General features: G+C 38.2%; 3 protein-coding genes across 3 annotated transcripts in view; 2 read left to right on the top strand and 1 right to left on the bottom strand.

The window, feature by feature from the left end:
* The first annotated feature begins 1,880 nt into the window (after positions 1–1,880).
* Positions 1,881–15,344, top strand: LOC116307851 (uncharacterized). The gene is made up of 13 exons (XM_031718168.2): positions 1,881–1,984; positions 5,947–6,145; positions 6,809–7,080; positions 7,635–7,805; positions 7,998–8,392; positions 8,868–9,618; positions 9,987–10,319; positions 11,264–11,413; positions 11,601–11,933; positions 12,157–12,623; positions 12,896–13,192; positions 13,615–13,772; positions 14,847–15,344. The coding sequence occupies exons 2-13, from the start codon at positions 5,956–5,958 to the stop codon at positions 15,002–15,004; spliced, it is 3,675 nt and encodes a 1,224-aa protein (XP_031574028.1). The 5' UTR covers positions 1,881–1,984; positions 5,947–5,955; the 3' UTR covers positions 15,005–15,344.
* The window catches only part of LOC116304832 (A.superbus venom factor 1), a 70,465-nt gene continuing 61,808 nt past the window's right edge, over positions 15,027–23,683 (bottom strand). Inside the window, exon 41 of the mRNA XM_089024667.1 lies at positions 15,027–16,529. Coding sequence (XP_088880793.1) covers positions 16,189–16,529 — 341 coding nt within the window. The 3' untranslated portion in view covers positions 15,027–16,188. The remainder of the gene's footprint in view (positions 16,530–23,683) is intronic.
* LOC116307853 (putative glycoprotein hormone G protein-coupled receptor) lies at positions 16,522–22,071 on the top strand. Its single transcript, XM_031718169.2, has 4 exons — positions 16,522–17,552; positions 19,159–19,230; positions 19,771–19,842; positions 19,961–22,071. The coding sequence occupies exons 1-4, from the start codon at positions 17,473–17,475 to the stop codon at positions 21,390–21,392; spliced, it is 1,656 nt and encodes a 551-aa protein (XP_031574029.2). The 5' UTR covers positions 16,522–17,472; the 3' UTR covers positions 21,393–22,071.

Raw genomic sequence — 23,683 nt, 5'->3', positions numbered from 1 at the left:
TTCACAACGAAACAGAGTTTTTGTGGATGTCTATCAAAATCATTTCTATGACATTGTCATAAACACAAAGTTTTCAAGGGCATGTGCCAAAGAATATCATGGAAATTATTCCTCTTCATTCCCAGTGGTCCCACTAAAAAATTAAATTAGTTTTTGTCCAAATTCCCAAGGAAAATTGAGATAGTTATATAATAGTCCCCTTCACAGTTCCATCTTGAAAAGTAGCCGTGCCTTTGCATCAAAGCAAGACGAACGGTGAGCTTGCAATTGAAGAATTATTCAAACGTCTCTATCTTTACAAGCTCACCATTCGTCTCGCTTCAATGTAAAGGCATGCTACCTTTCAAGATGACACACTTTGGAGGGGACAATTACCTTGAGAATTTTTTTTTGATGTAAAACTTATCCACATTCATGTTGTGAAGCATTACTGTGAAACATCTGTACATCTTTACCTTAAATGAAATTGACAGGATTACGAGCTGCATAATTTTTTCTGTGCCTATTCCTTCATGCCATGTTTATTTCCCATTCCATGGCCACATTCTGGCTTCCCTGTTAGCAGGAGGCCATTATCCAGAGAGTACTCATTTTCTCAGATTATTTTTCGGATTATTTCTAAGGTTATTTTTGGATTTGTATTGGTGCCAAATAATAAAGCATTCCTCATTACTTTCTCTTGTTCATTCCACCAACATGGCGACTGTAGCCTAATTGTTCTCTTTTTCTCGAGGGATTGGAAAGCCGTTCCAAATGTGAAAACTATAACTCTGTCAAGGAAGATATGTGCGTTTAAAATACGTTCCGAGTAATGGGCTCCTGCTGTTCCTTTGGCGTTAATTGGGGCTAGGGAGGACTAAGAGGAGAGACTGCTCACAGAGAAGTACCACCTGTCTTTTTTTCAAACTAATTTTACTTTAAAGGAATTTTCCACTGAAGTAGCAGGACCGGCTTAGCACATGTTTCTACGACCAAAACGACTCCAGACGAGATACTGCCCGGGGGAGGGGGTACTCTTGCCCGTTTAGGGTAGGGATGTGCCGCTGAGCCCACTGAATCCTGACCCTGTTCCAGAGTAAAATCGCTGAAATTCATACCCCGTTCCAGAGCAAGATCGCTGAAAACCATACCCTGTTCCGGTATTGTGAAAATAGATACCCTGTTCCAGAGAGGAGAGAGCGTGATTTCATATACCCTGTTCTAGAGCGAGCGTGATTTTATATACCCTACTCCAGAGTAGAGTCGCTGAAAACCATACCCTGTTTGGCGGCACGTACCAATATGCGAATATAGGGCAGAAGTTGGTTCGTTAGGTTTCGTTGGTTACACATCTGTCATCGCTGAGTAAACAAATTGCCACCGTACCTTTCACTTTAATCCTATTACACGAGCAGACGAGAGAACAATAGATTGGCCTTTCTTTTCCTACCCCTGTTCATTTTTGGTTATTTTAGGGGATTTGGATTAACTTATTAACTTATTAACCGACGCGTACGCTAACGTAAGCGGTCACGAGGCAGGTATAGGATACAGTAGTTCGTTACATACGATTGGACCGTTGGTCACAGCAGTATTTTTGGCGTATATAGACGGGAAAACTAAAAAAATCAAGCAAGCACATAACAGAACAGATGAGTAACAGTTTAAACAGTTTCTAACGGCTAAAAAAACACCATTATAACGGAGTCTAACGGCTAAAAAAACACCAATTTTTGCCCTAGCGCCCTTGGTTATACCCTTTATAAGTATATGGGGACTCTGAACACCAATCAGAATACAGCTTTGTAACAGGGAACGGTCACGTGATATGATTTGGTGTCTACACCAATCAGAACACGACACATCACACAATTCGTACACAATATAAAAGGAACCGCCCTATACTGGAATAATAAAGCAGTTGCACTACGGTCTGGTGAGACTGCTTACCCTAACTGTAGTACCTTGGTGTTTTGCTCTTGACTGGTTCTGCTAGGATCATCGAGTAAGTTTTATCTTTCTTTAATTTTTAACTTCAAGTTTAAGAATTCTCTCTCAGCAATTTAGCATTTCAGCCATTTGCGTCTCACTTAAAAATCTCAAGAAAATATATTACTATTTTATCGATATAAACGAAAGTAGCATCTGATACGGAAGGCTGAACAGCCGTTCCCTCTTGAGTTGATAAATTTATCACATAAGCAAAACAAAGGGATTTTTTCCTTCATAGCTAGTTTAGAGTTTCGGAGTACTTCGTTGGACTTCGATTTAGCAGAGAAAGCAAGGAAACAGGCCTGTGAAGCTTTCATGTGAGTTTAGGCAAGCTGCTTGTACGTGGTACTGAAGTCCTGTCGAGCTGAAAGCACTTTGTCTCTTAGCTATATTGGCTTAATTGCCGATGATATTCCAATCTAAACCCTACTGGGCTATTTATTTATATTTATCATAATATCTTAGATAATAGACAGATGGATATCTTTTGGATTTACAGTTTTTAGGTTTTGATAATAAGGTTTATTACTGTTAGTGGGGTGTAACCATGCATATGTAATATAATATGAAGCATTCAGTGCCGTTGCTCCAAAGCTGTGGAACAAACTACTATCTTATCTCAAACGAGCCACTAATTATGAAGTATTTAAATCTTGACTAAATACTCTTCTTTTACGCAAGGCCTACGAATTATGACTCGTACATCAAGTTTTAGTTAACTTTACAGTTATTTCATTACTTATTCTTTAAACGCATAAAGACTCTTTATTCCAACACCAATTTAGCGCTCAATAAAACATAGTTATCAAATTATTATTATTATTATTATTATTGTAAAACTGAATTTATCTTTAATTCAAGTAGCCGATTGCAAATTACCTAGTTACCAGCGAGATTTGCGATGGTAAAACAAAAAGCATCAAAATAAAGTTTTCATTATTATTATTATTATTATTATTATTATTGATATTATTATTATTTAAACATATACTAGGCTACGTGTGATTGGGTCGGGTTTGGGCGTCGAGTTTCGCATGTCTCGAGCCCATTGCAAATGAAATTGTTAGCGTTTGCTCGTTTGCGTTGGATTCGGGGCATGTGGGGTCGACGTCTAACCTCGGCCTTAGTATTATATTTTAGTATCATATTTTAGATCTTATTAACATACTTTGGATTTTATTACTATAGCTTCATATTTTAGCTTTTAACCTAAATTATTTATTATCTTATATTTATTAGGGCTCCTATTGATAGCAGTTATACATTCCATGTAACTGAAGGGATTACCCTGTTTAAATAAATGTGTTCATTCATTCATATTATTATTATTATATTTAGCAGATAATGAAAAAACACGATGCCTTTTTAAGTTCTGACCTTTTTTAAATGTTCGTCTCTGCTTTATAATAGCTCAGTGATCTTTTTACACAAATATATAATAAAACTGGAATTTAGTCAAGATTCGAATAATTCGCTTATCCAAGAGTAACTGCCGCTAAGATAGTAACTTGCAAGTTATGACTCTCGTCTTCAAGCTTACTTCAACTAATACCCTAAGTAAGAAACCATTTTCTTATTGTCTTTTCTACTTGATTATGGGCATGTGGTAAAGTCCGGACCCGGACCCGGACCCGGTCCCGGACCCAAAATCAGTAAAATCCGGACCGATCTTTTTATTAAGCTTTTATAATTTTTCTTGAATTTTTAGTCACTTTTGTTACTTTTGAGATTTAATTTAGTATTGTTCGTGACACAATTTACACACAAGGCAGCATTGATTTCAAGGCTGACTGACAGCTGAACCCGTTGAACCCGTCGACCTGATGGAATGACAGTTCCATCAAAGACGGGGTTCCGAAAACGTCTCCACATCTCTCTAGTGTATATTACCATTTAAATCCGAATTGCGTATCACAGAAACATAATTTTTTATTCCGTCACTGGTGCAGGTACCACCAGATTTGATTCGATTTTAGACAGTGGTCATGTTAAATTTTTATATGAAAGACTAAATGTAAAAGTAAGTTGAAGTAGAAGCAAATACCGATAAGCGATATACCTCGTTAGGCGTGATAATGGAACTGTCATTTCATCAGGTTCTACTGAACCCTGTCTTCTGCACAGTAGATGTTTATTAAGTTATGCCGTCAATGTAAAAACGTCCTCGCAATGCTACCGCTACAGGATGACCCACGGGTGAACTTTGCTCTACTGATTGTATCAACCTTAAAAGCGTTCTAGTTCCATCAGAATTTCGTGTCATTCATCACCTATTCTATCCTCACAGATTTTCTGTCAATGGCTTTATCCCAGATCTTTGGTTCAATATGCATCCATCAAGGACGCAATTGATATTATTAAGCACACAGGGTCGAACAGCTTTATGGCTAAAACAGATGCCTTTTGTATTATTCCCGTTTAGGGTATCATTTTTTGACATTTTTCCTAGGAAAGGGTTAACGATTTGGTCGTTTTTGTCTGGCGAATAGGCTACGCTTTCTGACGGCACAAAAACAAAAACGTTAGTAAATATTGATTGCAATCTATTGACTATCCGGGTTTAGTCTGGGATAGGGTGTACAATTCTTAGTTTTAGTCTGGGGTAGGGTGTGAAAAATCAAAATTTTAGGTCTGGGATAGGGTCAGGGTTTCGAGGTCCTGGCGGCACACCCCTACCCAAGGTGGTAGCCCCCCTCCCCCTTCCATTCATGATCAATCATTGCTAGGAATGAAAATTGGTAACGAGTACTACTTCGATCGTTGTTTGCACATAGGTTGTCCGTCATCTTGTGCTATTTTTGAATCTTTCAGTACGGCAATTCAGTGGTTATTGTTTGATCTTCTTGGGGCATCTGGAATCTTGCATATTTTAGATGATTTTCTATTTATCGCGGCTAATCGAGACAATTGTCGCGACGATCTTAAGGTGACTGCCTACTTTTGGAAATTGATTTAAACTTTTTTTAAAACTTCGATTTTCCGAATTGAAATTTAATGCTGATTCCAAATCTGGAAAGAAAAATAGGGTGTCCCGAGCTCGTTTTCGAGATAATCAGCATTTAATGGAAGCCTACGCACGAGCTTTTGGAGTAAAAATTGCGCCACCGTAAGTGATTAGAAAAAAATTAAGATTCATAAGATAATAGTTATTTGCAAACTCTATGATAGCACGAATGAAGGCTAGTCAATCATTCTACAATAATACATGGATATTTTCGACAAAAATACAAAAAAATACATTGATTTGTCATATTTTGTAGTTTCGGTGCTCTTAAAAAATCTCATAAAGTCGAACAAAAATCCCTACAAAAATCTATCTTTTCATGTGTTACTGATTTAAACTTTTTCTAAAATGTTGATATAACCTAGGTTTTTAGGAGTTTTTTCAAATGAGCTATTAAAAAATAGAGTCCCGTGCAAAATTTGAGGGTTTTGCCCTGTTGAAGCTCAAAACGCGTATGGTTCTTCAATGAAATCTTGTAGATTTTTCAGCGGTTTTTGAGCGCGCGCTCATCGTGGGCTCAATTCGAACGTTCAAAAGTAGGCAGCCACCTTAATCAGTTTTTTTCGATTGTGTAATTTTCTCGGGGTTCCAATTGCAGACGAGAAAACAGAGTACCCAACAAATGTTATACAATTTGCTGGGATTACTCTTGACACAATCAAAATGGAAGCTCGTTTACCAGAGGATAATGCACTTGTCATCGACTTCCACTCAAGAGTGGAGGAGTCTTCAAATCTTTAACTGACCACTCTACTCAGAGTAGAAAAAAATTAAAAAATTAAAAATAAATAAATAAATGACTATTTAGTTAGTACTAGTTGATAAAAAAAAAAAGAAGAAAATAATGGGTTTCAAGTTAGAGTTTACTACTAACTACTGTGGGTGCTATTTTTTCACGGGTCAAATAAAATTACTCTATATAAGTAACGCCATTAATAATCTTAATAATATCCTAATAATTTTTTCTCCAGACTGACGTAATGGAAGATCAAGTTCTGCGCAAGGCACAACGTGGTCTTTTCTTTGGGAAACCAAAGAGTGGCATTTTTGTCAATGCCTTCTACAAGAAGAATCTGACTGTGGACGACCCAGCTGTGCGCGATGGCATAGTGAGTGCTGTCCGAGACGTGGTGAACTATGCATCACAAGTTGAAGAAGAAGGAGGAAACGGTAAGAAAAATTAGTCAAACCTTTCTAATACTGACAACAAAGGAACGTGGTTATTTGGTCGTATTAGAAATGTGCCCATGTTACAAGAGGTTCGTTTTTAAAGGACACCTGGTACGGACAGTAAGTTAACCGCGTCCCTTTCGGTATCCGATTAGAGAGTTGTACGCATTACAAGAGGACTGTTCAGTTGACCCCGTCCCCGGCTTTGGGTGTCCGATTAGAGAGTTGTACGCATTACAAGAGGTCCGTTTTTAATGGACCTCACTAATACGGTACGGGACACCTGGTACGGACACTCAGTTGACCCCGTCCCTTCGAGTGTCCGATTGGAGGTCTTTAAGTGATCATAAATAATCTTTTATTATGGACACCTAGATCATTACCGACACTTGACTCCGTTCCTAGATTAGAAAGGTCTGAACAATCAGCCTTCATTCAGTCATTTCCTAAATATGTTGTCTGTGGCAGATCCAGGAATTTTAGAAGGGGGGTGACTATAACAAAGGTTCTACCAGGACTTCGAGGAAAAGGGGGCGACTGTTATTAACAATATACTTAGAAATTTGAGCAAAAGCTGGCCACTCCTTTTACCACCCTTGGTTGTACATTATGAACTTTAATGACATTACTTGACTTCCTTCACCTTCTGACTCCCTATTTCAGCCTCTCGTACTAGAGCCATCGTTGCCTTTGACCCTAATCAATGGAGTAAGTGGTACAAAGACGACCCTAGGCTGAGCAATCTTGAGCAGCGTGAAAAAGGAAAGAAACTGGTTCCTGATTCCCAGAAATTTATTGACACCGGTGGTGATGTGTACTTCTTGCTGAAATCTGACGTTAAAGATGAATTGGAGAAGGTTCTTGATTACATTCAGGACAAAATGAAAGATTACTTCAGTGATTTTGACGTTACGAGATCACAACCTCCTAGTAAGGTAGATATATATATAGCCAGGAATCTTGGTAAAAAAAAATTCAAAACTAGGCCTCGTCATTAATTGAACGTAAAATAAGTCTGATCTATTTATCTATTGGTACTTAAATCGCTACTTTCAAATTAAAGCAAATGATTTGTTGCTCATACTTCAATGTAACGCGCTCTTTCGATCATAAGGACAGTGACCGAGTTAGAAATAATAATAATAATAATAGTAATAATAATAATAATAATAATAGTAATAGTTTAGTAATAGTTTATTTAATCACTAAAAAAAATCCCGACTGACAGCAACATCGACTAAGGAAAGTCCCTCTTATCAACCTGTCTCTCTTTAGTTTGTGTCATTAGATCTGACACTCAACCAACTTGTAAAAACGTGTAAGACAAAGTTCAAAAAAACGAGCTCGACAAACCAAAGATCTCTCGCGTACTGCAGTCTTAATTAATTCAGTAATTAATTAATAATTGACTTTTTAAAAAAAATTACAGCAGGTTCTAAACAGATTGGGTTCATTTAATCGGTAATTTTACTCCTATTTTTTGTCTTAGCGAATCCTGCAAAGTTCGTTCACAGACGGGGTGGCAAACCCGTGCGATGCAGAAAGCTTCAAGACTTACATCGTAAAGAACGAAGGGTCGTCGGTTGGTTATCCTGGCTCAACATACCTATTGACGCAGAAGTTTGAGTTCAACTGGGTGGTCCTTGGAAACCTGGACAAGGTACTAAACGATCTTATCATTTTAGAACAACATTCCAGGTTTTAAAGAACATACATCGTCTATTACGCAAACAACACATATTTACCAGCCAGTTGTCACAAGAAGGTTTTTGCACTAATTCATACTTTAATTATCAAGCGGTCAACCTCCCAACGAAAAAATGTCATGTGGATTTTGTGACATATTCCACAGATTCAAAAAGAAGACATGATAGGAAGAAAGTCTGGAACAGACACGTTTATTCCTCACACAGATAAGCGTTCCCACCTCATGTGTGCCCACGTTGTACACGATGTTCCACCAGTCAACGTCCTCAAGCGTCACCCACGAATCTTCCGAGTCTCCATGCCGTACGGGCAAATCGAGAACCATCCAGGACGAGAAGAAGGTCTGATGTATCTACACATGTGCAATTCAGTAGAAACATTCAAGACCATCCTGAAGAACATCGCTGGGAATGATAAGCACTCCAAACTAGGAGATGTAACTATAGATGCGTTGCTAAGTTCCGTTCAGCCACTTCAGGGAGCCTACTGGTATGTTCCAAGTGCCGAGGAGTTGAAACTACCGACTTTACAGGAACGAAGGTAAAATATGGTTATCATATAAACTTTTGTCATCAATTAAATTTACTTATTTAAGCGTTCATTATTTGCCATATGCGCTACCTTTTCAAAAGTCAATCGGTCAGCATCCATCGATGAGTTGGTTGCAATGGGTTCCTCGCCTGCTTGGCTTGTTGGTGTATCTGACCTTGCTTCGTATGTAGTTGATTGTTTAGATGTGATTGCTTGCAATAGGTTCCTTGCCTGCTTGGTTTGTTGGTGTATCTGACCTTGCTTCGTATCGTGGTTGATTGTTTAGATGTGATAGCTTGCAGTGGGTTCCTTGCCTGCTTGGTTTGTTGGTGTATCTGACCTTGCTTCGTATGTAGTTGATTCTTTAGATGTGATTGCTTGCAATAGGTTCCTTGCTTCTTGCTATATGCTTTACCTTGCTTCGTATGTGGTTGATCATTTAAATGTCATAGAGCACTCACTTCTTCGCGATTGATTTTTTTAGGTTCGACATTTTGGACTTTTGGAACAAAAGAAGTCCTACAAACGAGTACTTGTTCTACAACCAGAAGGAGTACCTTTATCGTATGACCTCGGGTGGATACACCCCTGGGGATCCTCCCAGTGACAGGGTCTTACGTTTGCTAGACTACGCATTTCAGCAGTGGAATGACCAATGGTTTAAACGTAGGGAGATGCCAAAATTCCCTCATCTGTTCGAGACCTTGAAATCCCCTAAGAAGCTAGAGCTGGTCAAGAACGCGTCTGTGATGATCCGAAAAGGTTGGGCCATGAAGATTTGCCTGGGAAGATTGTGCACAACAAATAAGAAACACAAGCTAGAGAGCCGAAAATTCTTTGGCAACAAAGCAGATGTCTTCGGCATTCATCCCGATGAGCTTATCGTTGGTAGAATGCCTCCTTGCTTTTCTCTTGGGCTTGGAAAAACCGCGATGCCTTACCTACGCGAGGAAGAGAGAATGCCAGCCTTTATAAAGGGTCTCAGTGAGGCAGCCGGTATTGGTCATGTAATCCCAGACTACGAAACCCTACTGCAGAAAGGACTTCAGCAAATGAAAAGAGAAATGAAAGCAAACATGGGAACTACAAAGGAAGAGAAAGAGTTTTTCCAGGCTTGTATCCTAGCCCTGGAGGGAGTCCAAAAGTACATCCGAAATTATGGATTCCATGCAGGGTACCTTGCTAATAGAAAGGATATTGAGCTCTCCGATGCCCAAAGGGAAAACATGAAACAGGTAAAAATGATACGAGCATCTCACACCATGCACTTAGCATAATTTTTAAACTCAGAATCAGATGTGAGTAGAGTTTTTTAGGTCTCTCCCTTGATTCTCTCCGCGTTCTCCAGTACTCCTCCAGCCGCAAAATTAAACGAGCTAAATTCCAATTTTATCTGTGAGTTAGTTTTGAAGGTTTTCACAGTTTAGAATAAATACGCCGTACGTTGATGCGCTGCCCCTCACTGCGCTGTCTGCATGGAGTTATGCATGTTTGTTGTTTCTTTCCTAAACGTCGATTACTTATACTTGGTGAGCTCTCTCGTTTTAATATCATCTACATTTCTAATTTATACTGAAGTGAGTTCATGTGTTTGAAATTGCAGATTGAAGCTCGAATGAAAAAGATCTCAACAGATCGTCCAGAGACATTGATTGAAGCTGTTCAGCTGCTATTTGCTTTCCATTGTTGCCTGCATCTTTCGGGTGAGCAAACCTCCATTGGTCGTCTTGATCAACTCCTGGAGCCTTTCATCGACGGAACTCCTTCTGAACAAGCCCAGGAAATCATTGACTGCCTGTTCGTCAAGCTCTGTGAACATGTACATTTGAACACCAGGTTGTTGAATGAGTTGCTGGAATGGGGAATGAATGCCGTGCCATACAGCAGTACTGGAATGTTTCCTAACGGAGACACTATTAATCAATGGGTGCAGCAGGTAAGAATTAATTATATTCAGGAAAACAACTAGAGCCCTTCATAATTCCTATATTGGTTGGACTAGTGAAAATTTGCAGTATTTCCTTGATTACGAATCCCCAGAAGTTATAACATTTGAATACACCTCGTACTTGAAAGGTCGTTGTCATACGATATTAGAACATTAGTAATTTAGTGAGAAAGGAATACATTAAAAAGCAAAAGAAAAAGTTCAGCTTCAGTGATCTTCTTTTGTTTTTTTTAATATAATTCCTATTCCACTAAATCACTAATGTTCTATTTTCGTAACGTTCTTGCAAGTAGGTGTATATGTTTTAACAGTTTTAACAATTATTTCAATATAAATGCTTCATCTCGACCAATTGAAAAAAAATCTGTAAGTTATTATATCATAACGTACGGAGACATAGAGGATATTATATGGGCGCGCGGAGATACGAAATTTATCTTCGAGTGTTGAAAAGATCTCTCACGAGTGAGCGCAGCGAACGAGTGAGAGATTTTTAACACGAGAAGATAAATTTCGTATCTCCAAGCGCCCATGTAATATTCTGTTTATTATATAATTATCAATGAAAGTATGTTTTGGCTTTTTCAGGCAATTCTTTCCGTGTATTTATGAATAGCCATAGCAATGGTGTTATTTTCACACGTGAAAATAACATGTTATTTTCACGTGTGAAGATATCAATTTTTCGAAATAGAGAAAAATAGATATTTCATTGGTAATTATATAATAATTGTGATTAACAAATAGTCTTTGATCGCAAGTAATGGGTTTCGATTTCAAAACTGAAATTGCCTTAAACATGAAGCATACCCAAGAATGTTCAAAACACTAAATTCTGACAAAAAAATAAGTTAGGCTTGGAAGAATGCATGGTGTAGTTAATTAAAGTTTGGTTAAAAACTACTAATAAATTCCATTTGTATTTGTATTAGATCACTGTTGGAGGTTACAAGGCCAACGATGAAAGTGTCCCCCAGGATGGATGTAACGCCATTACAATCATGTGCCTTAAAGCCTCACGAAGACTACCACTCAATGCTCCTTGCGTGTCTCTGCGAGTACACAAGGATATGTCTCAAGAGGTAATTGCTTAAATAATAATAGTCGCTTCCACTTCTTGTTTTATAACCATGCTCTTTAGTCATTTATTCTCGACAAAGTTTCTGAATATATAGCATACTATATTACCAACTTATTTGTTTAGGTCGCATATTGGTAGCATTGGACTGCGCATCTTAATGTCTTTTTTAACTCTTGTACTTGATTTAGGTGCTCCAAGAAGCGGCCAAAGCTATCCTCAGTGGAGGAGCTCATCCTTTACTTCTACATGATGATCGCTTGGTTGAAGGTCTTCTTAAAGCGGGAACATCAGACGTTCCTGTCAGCCTGAGGAGCGCACGTAACTACTGCTGTGATGGTTGCTATGAGCCCATCTTTCCAGGCGAGACGGATTTCTCTTTAGCTTATGTGCCTTTACTGCAAGTTCTGGAGATGACCATCAACCACGGGTCTACTTATCTTGTTGCTGGTTCTCGGTTCCTGGAGGGAGCACCTCAGTCACTACCGACAGAACACCCAGAGGACATCTACAGCTTTGAGCAGGTTTGGAGATCGATCCAGCGCTTTTTAATGTGTTATTTTATATTTGTATTTCATTGTTGCGGAAAGCTATGAAATAAATTCTTGTTAGTCTCATAATATCGATATTGCTTCTCAAGCGTTTACGGCCAATAAAAAGAAAATACTCAAGGGAATGAGAAGTGTTTTTCATTGTTTGGAACTTATACTTTTCCTTGTCTAACAGATATTTTTTCTTTATCTAAAGCTTTTGAAGATCTTCGCTCTGCACCTCAAGGTACGCACAGAGTACAACATCTTCCTTCTGCTGCTCAACTATGGAAACGTCGTCGAGTTTTGTCCCAGTCCTTTGCTCTCTTCCCTCATCCGCGGCTGCTTGGAAACCAAACGGGATATCTACAATGGCGGTGCAAACTATACACTGATTGGTGTCCAGTTCATTACGTTTTCCAATACTATCGATGCACTGTATGCCATTAAGAAGCTTTGCTTTGACCAAGACTCGGCTGTAATTCCCTTGTCTGAAATGGTTCGCTGTCTCAAGTGTGACTGGGGATACAATATGCAAGAACCGTTCCATGATGAATTGGCCGGTGCCACACGTGGTCAGCGGCTGTCCGATACGTACAAAGAAGTACGCGAGAGGGCTTTAAACCTCCCTAAGTTTGGAACCAGCGAAGGTGCAGAAAACAAGGACATCCAAAACATTGCCAGGTAAGATTCATAAACTTTTAAATAATTCCCGATGTGGATGTGTTGTCTGATATTTGGTTTTCTTTTTTGTAGCACTCCCTTTTAAAGAGACCCATATTTTTAAAGTGTGAAAATATTAACATTCAAACTAAGTTGACTACCTGTGATAAATGTTGGAGTTTCCTAGTTTGACCCAATATCAAACCTTTGAACTCCACCGTGCCCGAGAGGGCGTTCTACTAGCAGGGTACCCAATTTCTTATTTTTAAAACTACTTGGTTTGGTTTTCATAGCTGGTTGGCTGAGCAAGTTTCAACCGTCATTCAGAAAGTGGCCCGTGATGCTCCTGATGGTCAACCCCTGAAGGACCTCATCAGTGGGTTAAAGAAAAAGTACTCGGTGCCTGGAGTGCCATGGGACGTGTTTTTGCCAACCGGATCTGGGACCTTTGAAGGATATGTCGGCTGGGGAGGAAGCTGTGGTGCATCCGCTGATGGAAGGCGTGCGGGCTCTTTTATTGCATCGGACTGCTCAGCGGCACCAACTCCTCTAGACAAACCTCCTGTTCCTAAAAGTTTCGAAATTTCCAAGTAAGTCGGAAAAAATAAGAAACTTTCTCTCGATTTCTCGTACTCATCCAAACTTAGTTCCTTGACCAACTCTCAAAAAATTAAAAAGGCTAAAGGAAACTATTCTTTTCGCTAAACTGCTAATTCAAAACACGTTGTCATCACCAAAGGTGATAAGTCATTCCGACGTGGAAATGGTTTCGTACAATAAGGTCAGTATCAACACTAAGTTCTGCGTTCTTGACGAAAATAAGACTAGCAAAAACACAAGTCATTCCAGTTATTTGCCGGCCTATCTCCTATTGCTTATCGCCTTAGTAGAGATGACAACGTTTTTTGAATTACTATAGATGTATAAATAGAAGTGAAAGAACTTCGAAAATGCCCGAAAATAGACTCCTGTATATGAACCAACTAAGAGGATTTCTTTTCATTTCTTTTAGGTCTTTGAAGAGCTGGGATATTCCATCCATCAATGTTGGCTTTGCAAATGGTGCTCCTATTGACTTGAAAATTGATGAAAAGTTCAAAGAAAGTGACTTGATAACTTTCTTGAAGAATTTTGCAGATGACAAAGGCATCGGAGGAAACATTCTGACAAGTAAGTTTCGTTGTATGGAGAAAAGAGGAAAGAAAACCGTGTCTTTCTTGGTGTAGCAAGCATTATTGTTTTCTGGGTTGGTGTTTTCTTTAGCAGGTTATTGTTTAGCTCTTAACTCGTTGTTTTCGGGTATTGGTTTATTAACTTCTTGGCTCAGGTGCCCTGCAACACCAAGAAAGAGCAAGAAAACCTTTACAATTTATCGATATTCTAATTTAAGAACAGCCTCTGGGCTGTGGGCACGAATACTCTCACAGATGAGACCCTGATACAACCTATTGGCTGAGGGCACGGCTAATTCACAGATGGAACCCTGATACAACCTCTTGACTGAGGGCACGGCTAATTCACAGATGGAACTCTAATACAACCTCTGGACTGAGGGAACGGTTAATTCACAGATGGAACCCTGATACAACCTATTGGCTGAAGGCACGGCTAATTCACAGATGGAACCCTGATACAACCTCTTGACTGAGGGCACGGTTAATTCACAGATGGAACTCTGATACTACCTCTGGACTGAGGGCACGGCTAATTCACAGATGGAACCCTGATACAACCTCTTGACTGAGGGCACAGTTAATTCACAGATGGAACTCTGATACAACCTCTTGACTGAGGGCACGGCTAATTCACAGATGGAACCCTGATACAACCTCTTGACTGAGGGCACGGTTAATTCACATATGGAACTCTGATACAACCTCTGGACTGAGGGCACGGTTAATTCACAGATGGAACTCTGATACAACGTCTGGACTGAGGGCACGGCTAATTCACAGATGGAAACCTGATACAACCTCTGGGCTGCCCAAAGTACGGGAACGACTAGCTTACAGATCTAAAATTAAATACTCAGTGTGTTGGGTTTTAAGGGATATATCACGAGGCAATGTAATAATCAAAGCCATTTCTATATTTCAGGAATTTTTTGCAGCGAAAACGGGGAGAAAACCTTAACTTCATTTTTCAAAAATTCCTTCATGAGCACAATATCCAGGCCTCAAAAATTCATTTCATTAAGAATTTATATGTTGCAATAAGTCCTCTTTTTTTCTCTTTCTGTTTTAGTCACATGTGCAAATCCTGAAACCTACGCCAACGCCCAGAGTAATCCCGAGCAGTACGACCTAATACGCGTGCGCACAGGAGGCTGGAGCGAGTTTTTCATCGCTTTCTTCACCGAGCATCAGAAGCACCAAGAGAGAAGAATTTTCTACCATGCATAATGAGTACAAAGATGACAACCAATTGAATACCAATGTTATTTCGACTACTATAAGCTAACATAAGAACATCAACAATTCATGTCGTGACTGAGCAACAATGGTGTTAGGTCAAGAGTGGGCTTGTTACAATGCAAACATCAAGTACAACCTTGATCTGAGACTCATTGTTGGGGGTGATTGAGGGCGAGAATCTTTCAAAATGTCTTTAGTAGTAAGTAGAACTGAACGTGTTTCGAAGAGCACATGAAGTTCTCATAATACTAATAATTGAAAGGCCATGAATTTCTTCCAGAATGTTAACAAGTTTTGACTTATGACTAAACAAAAATGTTCCATCAAATCCACTGTGAGCTAAATTACTGATTTTTAAGGTGACTCCCTACTTTTGAACGTTCGATTTAAGTCCACGATGTGCGCGTGCTCAAAAACCGATGAAAAATCTAATAGATTTTATTGAAAAACTATATGCGTTTTGAGCTTCAACAGGGTAAAGTCCTCAAATTTTTCATGGGACTCTCTATTTCTTAATAGCTCATTCGAAAAAGCTCCTAAAAATCAAGGTTATATCAACATTTTAGAAAAAGTTAATTTTTCTAACGAACGAAAAAATTGATTTTTGTAGGGATTTTTGTCGACTTTATGAGATTTTTTAAGAGCACCCAAACTACAAAATATGACAAATCAATGTATCTCTTTGTCTATTATTGTAGAATGGTTGACTAGCCTTCATTTGAGCGATCATAGAGTCTGCGAATAACTAGTATCTTATGAAACTTTTTTTTTCTGATCACTTCCGGTGGCGCAAATTTTGCTCCAAAAGCTCACACGTAGGCTTCCATTAAATGCTGATTATCTCGAAAACAAGCTCGGGACACCCTATTTTTCTTTCCAGATTTGGAAACAGCATTAAATTTTAATTCGGAAAATCGAAGTTTTTTACAAAAGTAGACAGTCACCTTAATTGTTAATCAATAATTCCTATATATGCATGCGTTAATTACCTCCTTATTCTTGGTTTGCAATCAATCCCAAGAGAGCACAATAACAAAAGGGATGTCCGCCATGTTGGAAGATATAACAAAAGAATTCATTGAAAAACCTTTTGTCAAATTCTTCCAACATGGCGGCTATGACGTCTATTGCAAACGAAGAATGCAATGTCTAGTTCCATATTTATACAGTATTTATCGTAGTGGGCAAGTATAACCTCTGTTCATCCTTGCCTTAAATGCAACGATCATGTTCCGTTCGTCATGTGTTTTGCCTTCCCAAGGAACAACGAATGTCTTTTTGTCAAGTACATACTGTTTACCATTACCTTCTTGTCCCATAAAAAGGTATTCTCCTGTTTCTCTCAATTCAGGGCATCTACATCCAGCACGTTTTTTGTATTCAATGTGATCACCAACCTTTAGTTTTGAATTATCAAGTTTCCTAAAGATTTTTTGGATGATGATGAAATAGTTTAGCCAAGATCGACTGCCTTTACCGTCCTCGTCTACCAGGGCAATTTCTCCTTTGAAAACTGCAAAGAGAAAGAAAATCACGTAATTAGATGGCGATCAGGTATCTCTCAACTCGATAAAACTATCTTCTGGTAGACTTTATACTACTGCTGCTGCTAATTATGATAATGATGGTGATGCTACTGCTACTGCTACTGCTACTGCTACAACTACTGCTACAACTACTGCTACTGCTACTGCAGTCCCCCGTAAGAACATAAAGTTAACTCCAAATATCATAACTACTAAATCATCATTTGCAATACAGGTCTGTTTATGGACTTTGTGCAATTGAACGAAATTAACAGGCCATTTGCAATGACAGGTCACGTGACCCTACCCTGTTAAGATGCCGAACGAAGATCACGTGACCCTATCCCCTTAAGATGCCGAACAGTCGTGTCACTGAGAGAACCTCGATATTAGTAAGAGGAGACGAAATTTCTATTAGCTCTGAGTTTTATACTTCTCCTATTGTCGACATTGTAAGCTGAAACTTCACCTTCTTGCTAATATCGAGGTGTTCTTTTGAAACAGCTGCTTAGTGTATTAAGGGGTTGGGTTACGTATTCTGGCGTGCAAGTCGGTCCAATAACCCACATAATTTCTGGGTGGAGCAAAAGAATCTTCGTTTTTGAAGTTGAAGAACAAAACAATCGGTTTGATCTCAATCCTAAGTGTGTTGTATTATGAAGCTGACATATAGCGCTCGTTAACTGCAAGACAAGGTTGTAATTCATCATAGGTGTGTATAAATGTGTATTGAAACTAAAGGCGTAGGCATGTCATGTCTGTATTTAAGGCACCGGCTGTGGCGTACAGCTGAATCTTTCCAAGGTGTTTCTTCTTCAACAACTTCGTTTCATCAATATTATCTTCTTTCTCGTTGGACCAAAAGTCTTGGCGGACAACTCCATCGATTCTACGTGCTCTGCGAGCGAGAATGGATTCTGTCGAGGATCGATGACCGTCGTACGGTGTCGTATTAGGAGAATCTGTGAGCTACAAGATTTGATCGCATCAAAGAACCAAGTCATCGCACTGTAAGTCATAGACATCCCTGTCTCTCAGTAACTGTGGTTTTCCATGTTCTGCAAACTCAGACATTCCAATGGCTTGTTTTTCCCTGCCCCAGTCAAGAACATAAAGATACCGACAGATTATTTTTGATTGAAGGCTGCGAAAAACAAATTTCAGCCCGCAGCTTGCATTTACCGAATTCGCAGAATATGGAAAAATGTAGTAATTCTTGTGCTTATGCAGTCGACGAAGAAATTGTTAAGATTTTAGTTTATTTTTTATTAAACCTCACTGCCAAGGCTTTTTCTTTTCGAAAAGGATTTAAGCGGAGCCCTCTTATTGAACATTGTGTGTCATAGACACTGGACTTTTGCTATAACTGCTAAGAAATTAATTTTAAAAATTCATTCAGTTACAATATATCAATGATACCGTGAAGCGCTTAGAATTGCTTTACAATAAATACACCTTTTGCTGTTCATTAACCGCAAAGGAATATTCATTGAAGCGAAGAAGTATTGTCATTAGAGCGAACAGGCATACAATAAGGCGAACGGAGTCTCAATAGTGCGATGGATCGTTCATTAAGAAATTTAGCATTGAATTTGACAATCATGAATATGTTTGCGTAAGTTCATTAACGTTTTCAAACTTTCATTAGCGTTTTGGTGCAGACAATAAACCACAACAGACATTCAATACAGCGTTTTGGACATTTATTTACTTAAACTAAAAAGTAGTGTAAAATTTCATGAATAGAATATAGAATATAAATTCCTTTCAAAAAAATATCCTCTCGATATTAAGAATAAAAGTGCCATGTTTACAATAAATAAACAAAAGCGAAAATGTCTAATTATTAACAAAAAGAATTTCAAAATTCCTTAAAAACTCCTCTCAATATTAAGAATAAAAGTGCTTTACAATAAATATTCTAAAGCGAAAATACCTAATCAGTAACATAAACAACTATTTCAAAATCTCCTTTAAAAAATCCTCAGTATTAAGAATAAAAAGTCGATAAAAATAATGATACTAAAATCAAACTAGCAACTTGAAATTTCATGAATATAAATTAGAATATAAATTACAACAATTTCAAAATCTCTTTAAAATATCCTCTTAATATTTAAGAATAAAAAGTCGACAAGATAAAATTTAGAATATACATTAGTTCAAGATTTGAAAATACAAAAACTATGCTTTCTTTTTGCGTGTTTTGCCCTTGGCCTTTCATGAAATTAAGCCTCGATGTTCTTAATCATCAAGGTAATGCTACTTGTGTTCAGTGTCAATTGATGGCATTGCAACTGAAAAAACTACTTTACTTTAAAGAGAACTTGGACGAAAATTAAATCGCTCCAAAATTAAAACTCTTTCATTCGAGCTGGAACTTTGCTGAAATAATCTTGAATACATTAAGAACCACTCATTGAAATATCTTTCTCATATTTGAAACGAAAGAGCAAAAATTTTACGATTTATTTTCATCCGCCATTAATTTGAGTGACTCACTATTATGTACAGCGTTGTTACGCTGTGACGTCATACATTCAAACATTCAAACTGTATCCTTTCGTAGCACTCTTACGTATTATCAATCATTTGTTATTATCGTTTCTTCCTTAGAGATCTATCTTCTAACAGCCTAAAGAATATCACAGAAGGAGCACTGTCTTTGTTCAGTGGAATAAAATACTTGTAAGTCGAGAACTATTAGTCGAAGTAGATCAAAATCAACCGGAAAACACACTTGAGTAGAACAGTACCCATTCAAGTTAGTACCAATACTTTTTCCATTTCAGACCTCCTGTCATTTCCTAGATAATAGCACTCTCTGTTGGACTTTGTGCCCACATTAGTAGCATCTTGGGGGAAAACCTATGTAAAAAAGAGTCTAACGGAAGCAACTCAAATGTGTGTTAAGGGAGGGGAAAAAACTCATTACAGCCAATCTGAACAGTTCCGTCTATTAAACATCACTTTTTTTTATTGTGATGAAAGCTGGTTGTTTTTCTCTTTTTTTATTTTATTTGTACGTTACATATATTTACTTTTTACTTATGTTATATACATGTATATTTATTATAATTTAGTTTATTGCCTGTGATGCGCATTTGAGTATGTGTATGTAGATCTTGCTAAAATAAGATAAAATTATTATTATTATTATTATTATTATGTTTTAACAAACCAAGCATTCTATGATCTTGACAATGATTTTTCATTCACTTTATAAAGGTCCTTCGCATACAACGATTTCCAGGTTTTGACATACCAAGTATTCTATGGTCTCGACAGCCTCACCACTCTGTAAGTACCAAACATCATTCCTTTCTATTATGGGATCTTAGACTTGCGCATGGGCACAAGCCACACACCTGCACTGTCATTACTTGTGTTGAAGTTTGAATGTTTTTTTCCCCACTAGGAATCTCTCCATGAACCCACTTCGAACTTTTACTGGCAACTTGTCAGGCTTATTCCCCTCGCTGTCAACCTTCGACGCTACAGGAATAGAGCACTGGAAACCAGAAAAGAACTTTCTTCATCTGCGCATGCTCCGAAGTATCATAGGCTTAACCTGGTCAGATGAATGTGTCAATTGTTTGTTTTTCAGAAGTCATAACGAAACTCAAATGGAAAGCTATTTTATTATAAGGTTTTGTAATGTAGTTAAAAAGGGCGTCAATGTGACGTCGCCATTATTTCAAATGCTGAATGAAACACAGTTCGAATTTCGATGCAAGAATCAAAATCTCTGTGTACGTCACAATTACTTCGCCTTCGTAAGCTCGGTCAATATATGCTGGGATGCGATTCTCGTTGCGATGAATTGTCAATCATTTTTGGGTGGGCTGTCGGTCGTTTTAAATTTTGTAGCATTTTTGAACATCATCACCTCCAGGCGTCTTCGTAACAACGTCTGCATGCTGTTTGTATGTAACATGGCATTCAGTGATTTTCTGACGGGACTCTATACCATCGCAATCACTGTTTATTTGAATAATGTTTCGTTTATTCAATCATATAGAGATGGCGATCTCCACTGCTGGAAAATAGGCATGTCTTGGATGCTAGGCCAAGCAAGTGCAGTCGTCACCTCTTTCTATGTAACCCTAGAAAGATATCTAGCTATAGTCTACAGTTTGCAACCAGAAGTGCGGATTACACGTCGTTTGGCTGCCTTTTTGATCATAATTTGCTGGCTTCTCGCAGTTTTCTTGACAGTGATTGCACTATTTTATAATTTGTATAGGTTCACATTCCTGTGTATACCAATTCGTTCTAATTTCGTTCACACTAACATTTTTGCTTTCACGCTGTCCGTCGGTGTAACAGCTTTGATATTATATGCCATCAGTTTTGGGTTTTACGTTCATATTTATTTCACAGTCAAGAAAGCTGCTCAAGATGCGGGAATACAAAGGGAATCCAAACTCGCCAAGCGAATCGCTCTTCTAGTCTTCAGCAACGTATTTTTCTTCGTTGTACCTGTTTTTTCTCTTGGATTATTCTCAATCTTTGACAAAATTTATAACGCTGCCGGCTCTTCAACAACGAATAACATAGTTAAAAAACTTTTTTCCGACTGCTTTCCATTATTGTGCTTAAGTCTCAATTCCTGCATCAATCCTATTTTGCATGCATTTCGAAATGATAGCTTTCGTGAGGTCTTTAGCAGAAGATTCACTGGATTGTTCGCCAGAATAAGAATCTTATCGAATCGTGTTTCACCTGGGATTCAAAGAAACTCCACGGAATCGGATTCGAGTCGAGAACCCGAAATTCACCCGAACCGCAGCCAACTTTCCGGGGGAAATAACCCGAACGTCAACCGTGTTAGTAATAAGGTAATTTAAGGTTTCGTTTTGGGTTGACTTTATTGCTGTCTCTTTGTTGTATCATTGGATGTTTTTGCATTATAATGAAGTATAAATAATTCGAAGTAAATTGGAGATGCTAATCATCAAGGAAGGCTCAAGGCTGCGTTTACACGGTACTGGACGAATTTTTGACCGTTCAAAAAGTTGTACTTTTAGGCTTTCCGTTCACACGCAACCGTGCTATCTGGACACAAATTTACCTGGAAAATCGAGGTTAAAATTTTGACTTGTACGGATAAGAAATCGAACGTTATCGTGTAAACACCTCTTCCGGATAACTTTTCGTACGGAAAGCCATTTTTGGCGCGACTGCTTTGCTGCGTGGTCGCTTAGCTATAGCTGTATGAAATGAATGTTGTTATCGAGAAAATTCGGGGTTTTTTGCCACGGTCACGGTCCTGTTGGATAATGTTTTCCTGCAAATAGCTTTGAATTATGCTGCTTTCCAAGCGATTAGAAGTAGAAGCATTGGCTCGGTTCTAAATACAAATCAATTCGGTCGACCCACAAGAATTGGCAGAATAGAAAGAAAGGCAAAGAAGTATTGGATAAGACCTGGAAGAACATCTCTTTGGTGGGATATCAATTCAATATCAATTGGAATTTCCTCCCAAATCCTACTTGTGACAGATTTGAATAAATAAATTTCAGTAAACCTGTTATAATTTGTGCGAGTGGGTGGAGGGACGAGGTTACAAGATGAGGCATATCTTGTATTATATTGGTGTTGATGTTTTGCTAAAGTAATATGGCCCAAAAATATTTGTGGCAATTCAGCTTGCATGTTAATAAGATTATGGCAGAGAATAGCTGCTTTTAGTTTGAATATATTCTGGAATGTTAAGATATTTAGGATATTGTACAATGGTGCTGCATGTTCAAGCTGAGTGGCAAAGAAAATACTCCTGATGCATTTATTTTGAGTCGTACATATTTTTGTCAATTTTGTCTTATATATATGTACTATCCCATGATAGTATACCATAAGATAGATACGGGTATATTATTGAGAAAAATAAACTCCTTAGAGTCTTGAGATTAACGAAATACCTGAGTTTTCTTAGTATTCCAATGCTTTTAGATATCTTACTTTGAATGAATTGAATTTTTTATAATATTTTTTCTCTTCTTGGCTAGTAGTATAGGGAATGGGGGTTCCAGCGCAATCTCAACACGGGCAAGACCCGTGCCAAAAATCCACCTACGGAAACAACCCACTCCAAGTGTGGTTGGGGGCAACAGCGCAAATATGTTAGTCTATATATGGAGTGCGAAGATTGTAAAGAGTTTGTTTATGATTTCTGTGTAAAGTGCTTGAAACCCAAGTTTGTACCTACTAAACCAAATAAGTATATTTGTTGTGGTAAGAAAATGCAAATAGAAGACGACACGTCAGCACAGTGTTACGAGTGCGGTAAAAATATTCGTAATGCCGTGCCTTGTGCTACCAGGGAACAATATTATTCCAACGGAGGTCGTAAGAAGACGCCATACAAAAGAATAAAATACTTTAGGGACTGGATGAGTCATATCCAAGGTTATCGACCGGTATATTTAGACAACGAAGTAAAGAAGAAAATCATAGACCATTTAGAAGAGCCAACCCCACAAAGTCTACGGAAGACATTGAAAAAATTAAAACTAGGGAAATATTACAAAGCTATTCCCTATCTTTTGTCTGAAATTACCGGTAAGTCTATTCCCGAGGTTTCTGATATGACAAAAGCCGAGTGGATGTTTTGTCGGCTGGATAAGGATATTCCTTATTACCCTGACGTAATTTACGAAATATTTTACAAGATAGACCCCAACCACCCCCTGTTAGGATGGATTCCAAGAAGATAGTGAACGATTACGTCATATGTTTTCAGCCAATCAAAACCTTCACAATTTTCTTTCACATTTGTGAAAACGTTTCACATTTGTGAAATAGATTTGTGAAATTAATTTGCATATGAACCAGACAGCCGGCGTTCAATATGCAAATAGAATCCTGTCTTGCTTTTTTCAAAGCAGATGTTTACTGAGCAAGCTTTCTTTGAAGCTCTTCTTTTGCCTCCTGGTAGATCTTTTTGCGAGATTCCTCGGAAAGATCTCTTACGACTGTTTTTTTATTCCTTATGTCCGTCTTTAATTTCTCGTACTTTTCCTCTTCGGCTAAGATAAGCGAGAATTCTACGTCGTCTATCTTTCTGTCACGCAAAGCCTTTGAGACAAGGTCAGTGATCGTATTTACTTTAGCCCTTGACAGAGCTATTGTCGTGTCG

This window comes from Actinia tenebrosa, unplaced genomic scaffold (genome assembly GCF_029948245.1).
Source record: "Actinia tenebrosa isolate PJP-AT-01 unplaced genomic scaffold, QUT_ActTen_1.0 PGA_scaffold9__36_contigs__length_13948895, whole genome shotgun sequence".
NCBI classification, from domain to species: Eukaryota; Metazoa; Cnidaria; class Anthozoa; order Actiniaria; family Actiniidae; genus Actinia; species Actinia tenebrosa.
The sequence above is the reverse complement of the archived record's forward strand: the minus strand, read 5'-3'. Positions and strand labels throughout refer to the sequence as shown.

Bases quoted from the DNA above. Each gene is read 5' to 3' on its own strand.
- LOC116307853 (XM_031718169.2), top strand. From the start codon at position 17,473: ATGACCGTCGTACGGTGTCGTATTAGGAGAATCTGTGAGCTACAAGAT. The intron at 17,553-19,158 runs GTAAGTCATAGA...TTTCTTCCTTAG, and splicing joins AAGAACCAAGTCATCGCACT to AGATCTATCTTCTAACAGCC. The intron at 19,843-19,960 runs GTAAGTACCAAA...TTTCCCCACTAG, and splicing joins CTCGACAGCCTCACCACTCT to GAATCTCTCCATGAACCCAC.
- LOC116307851 (XM_031718168.2), top strand. From the start codon at position 5,956: ATGGAAGATCAAGTTCTGCGCAAGGCACAACGTGGTCTTTTCTTTGGG. The intron at 8,393-8,867 runs GTAAAATATGGT...TGATTTTTTTAG, and splicing joins CCGACTTTACAGGAACGAAG to GTTCGACATTTTGGACTTTT. The intron at 11,414-11,600 runs GTAATTGCTTAA...TACTTGATTTAG, and splicing joins ACAAGGATATGTCTCAAGAG to GTGCTCCAAGAAGCGGCCAA.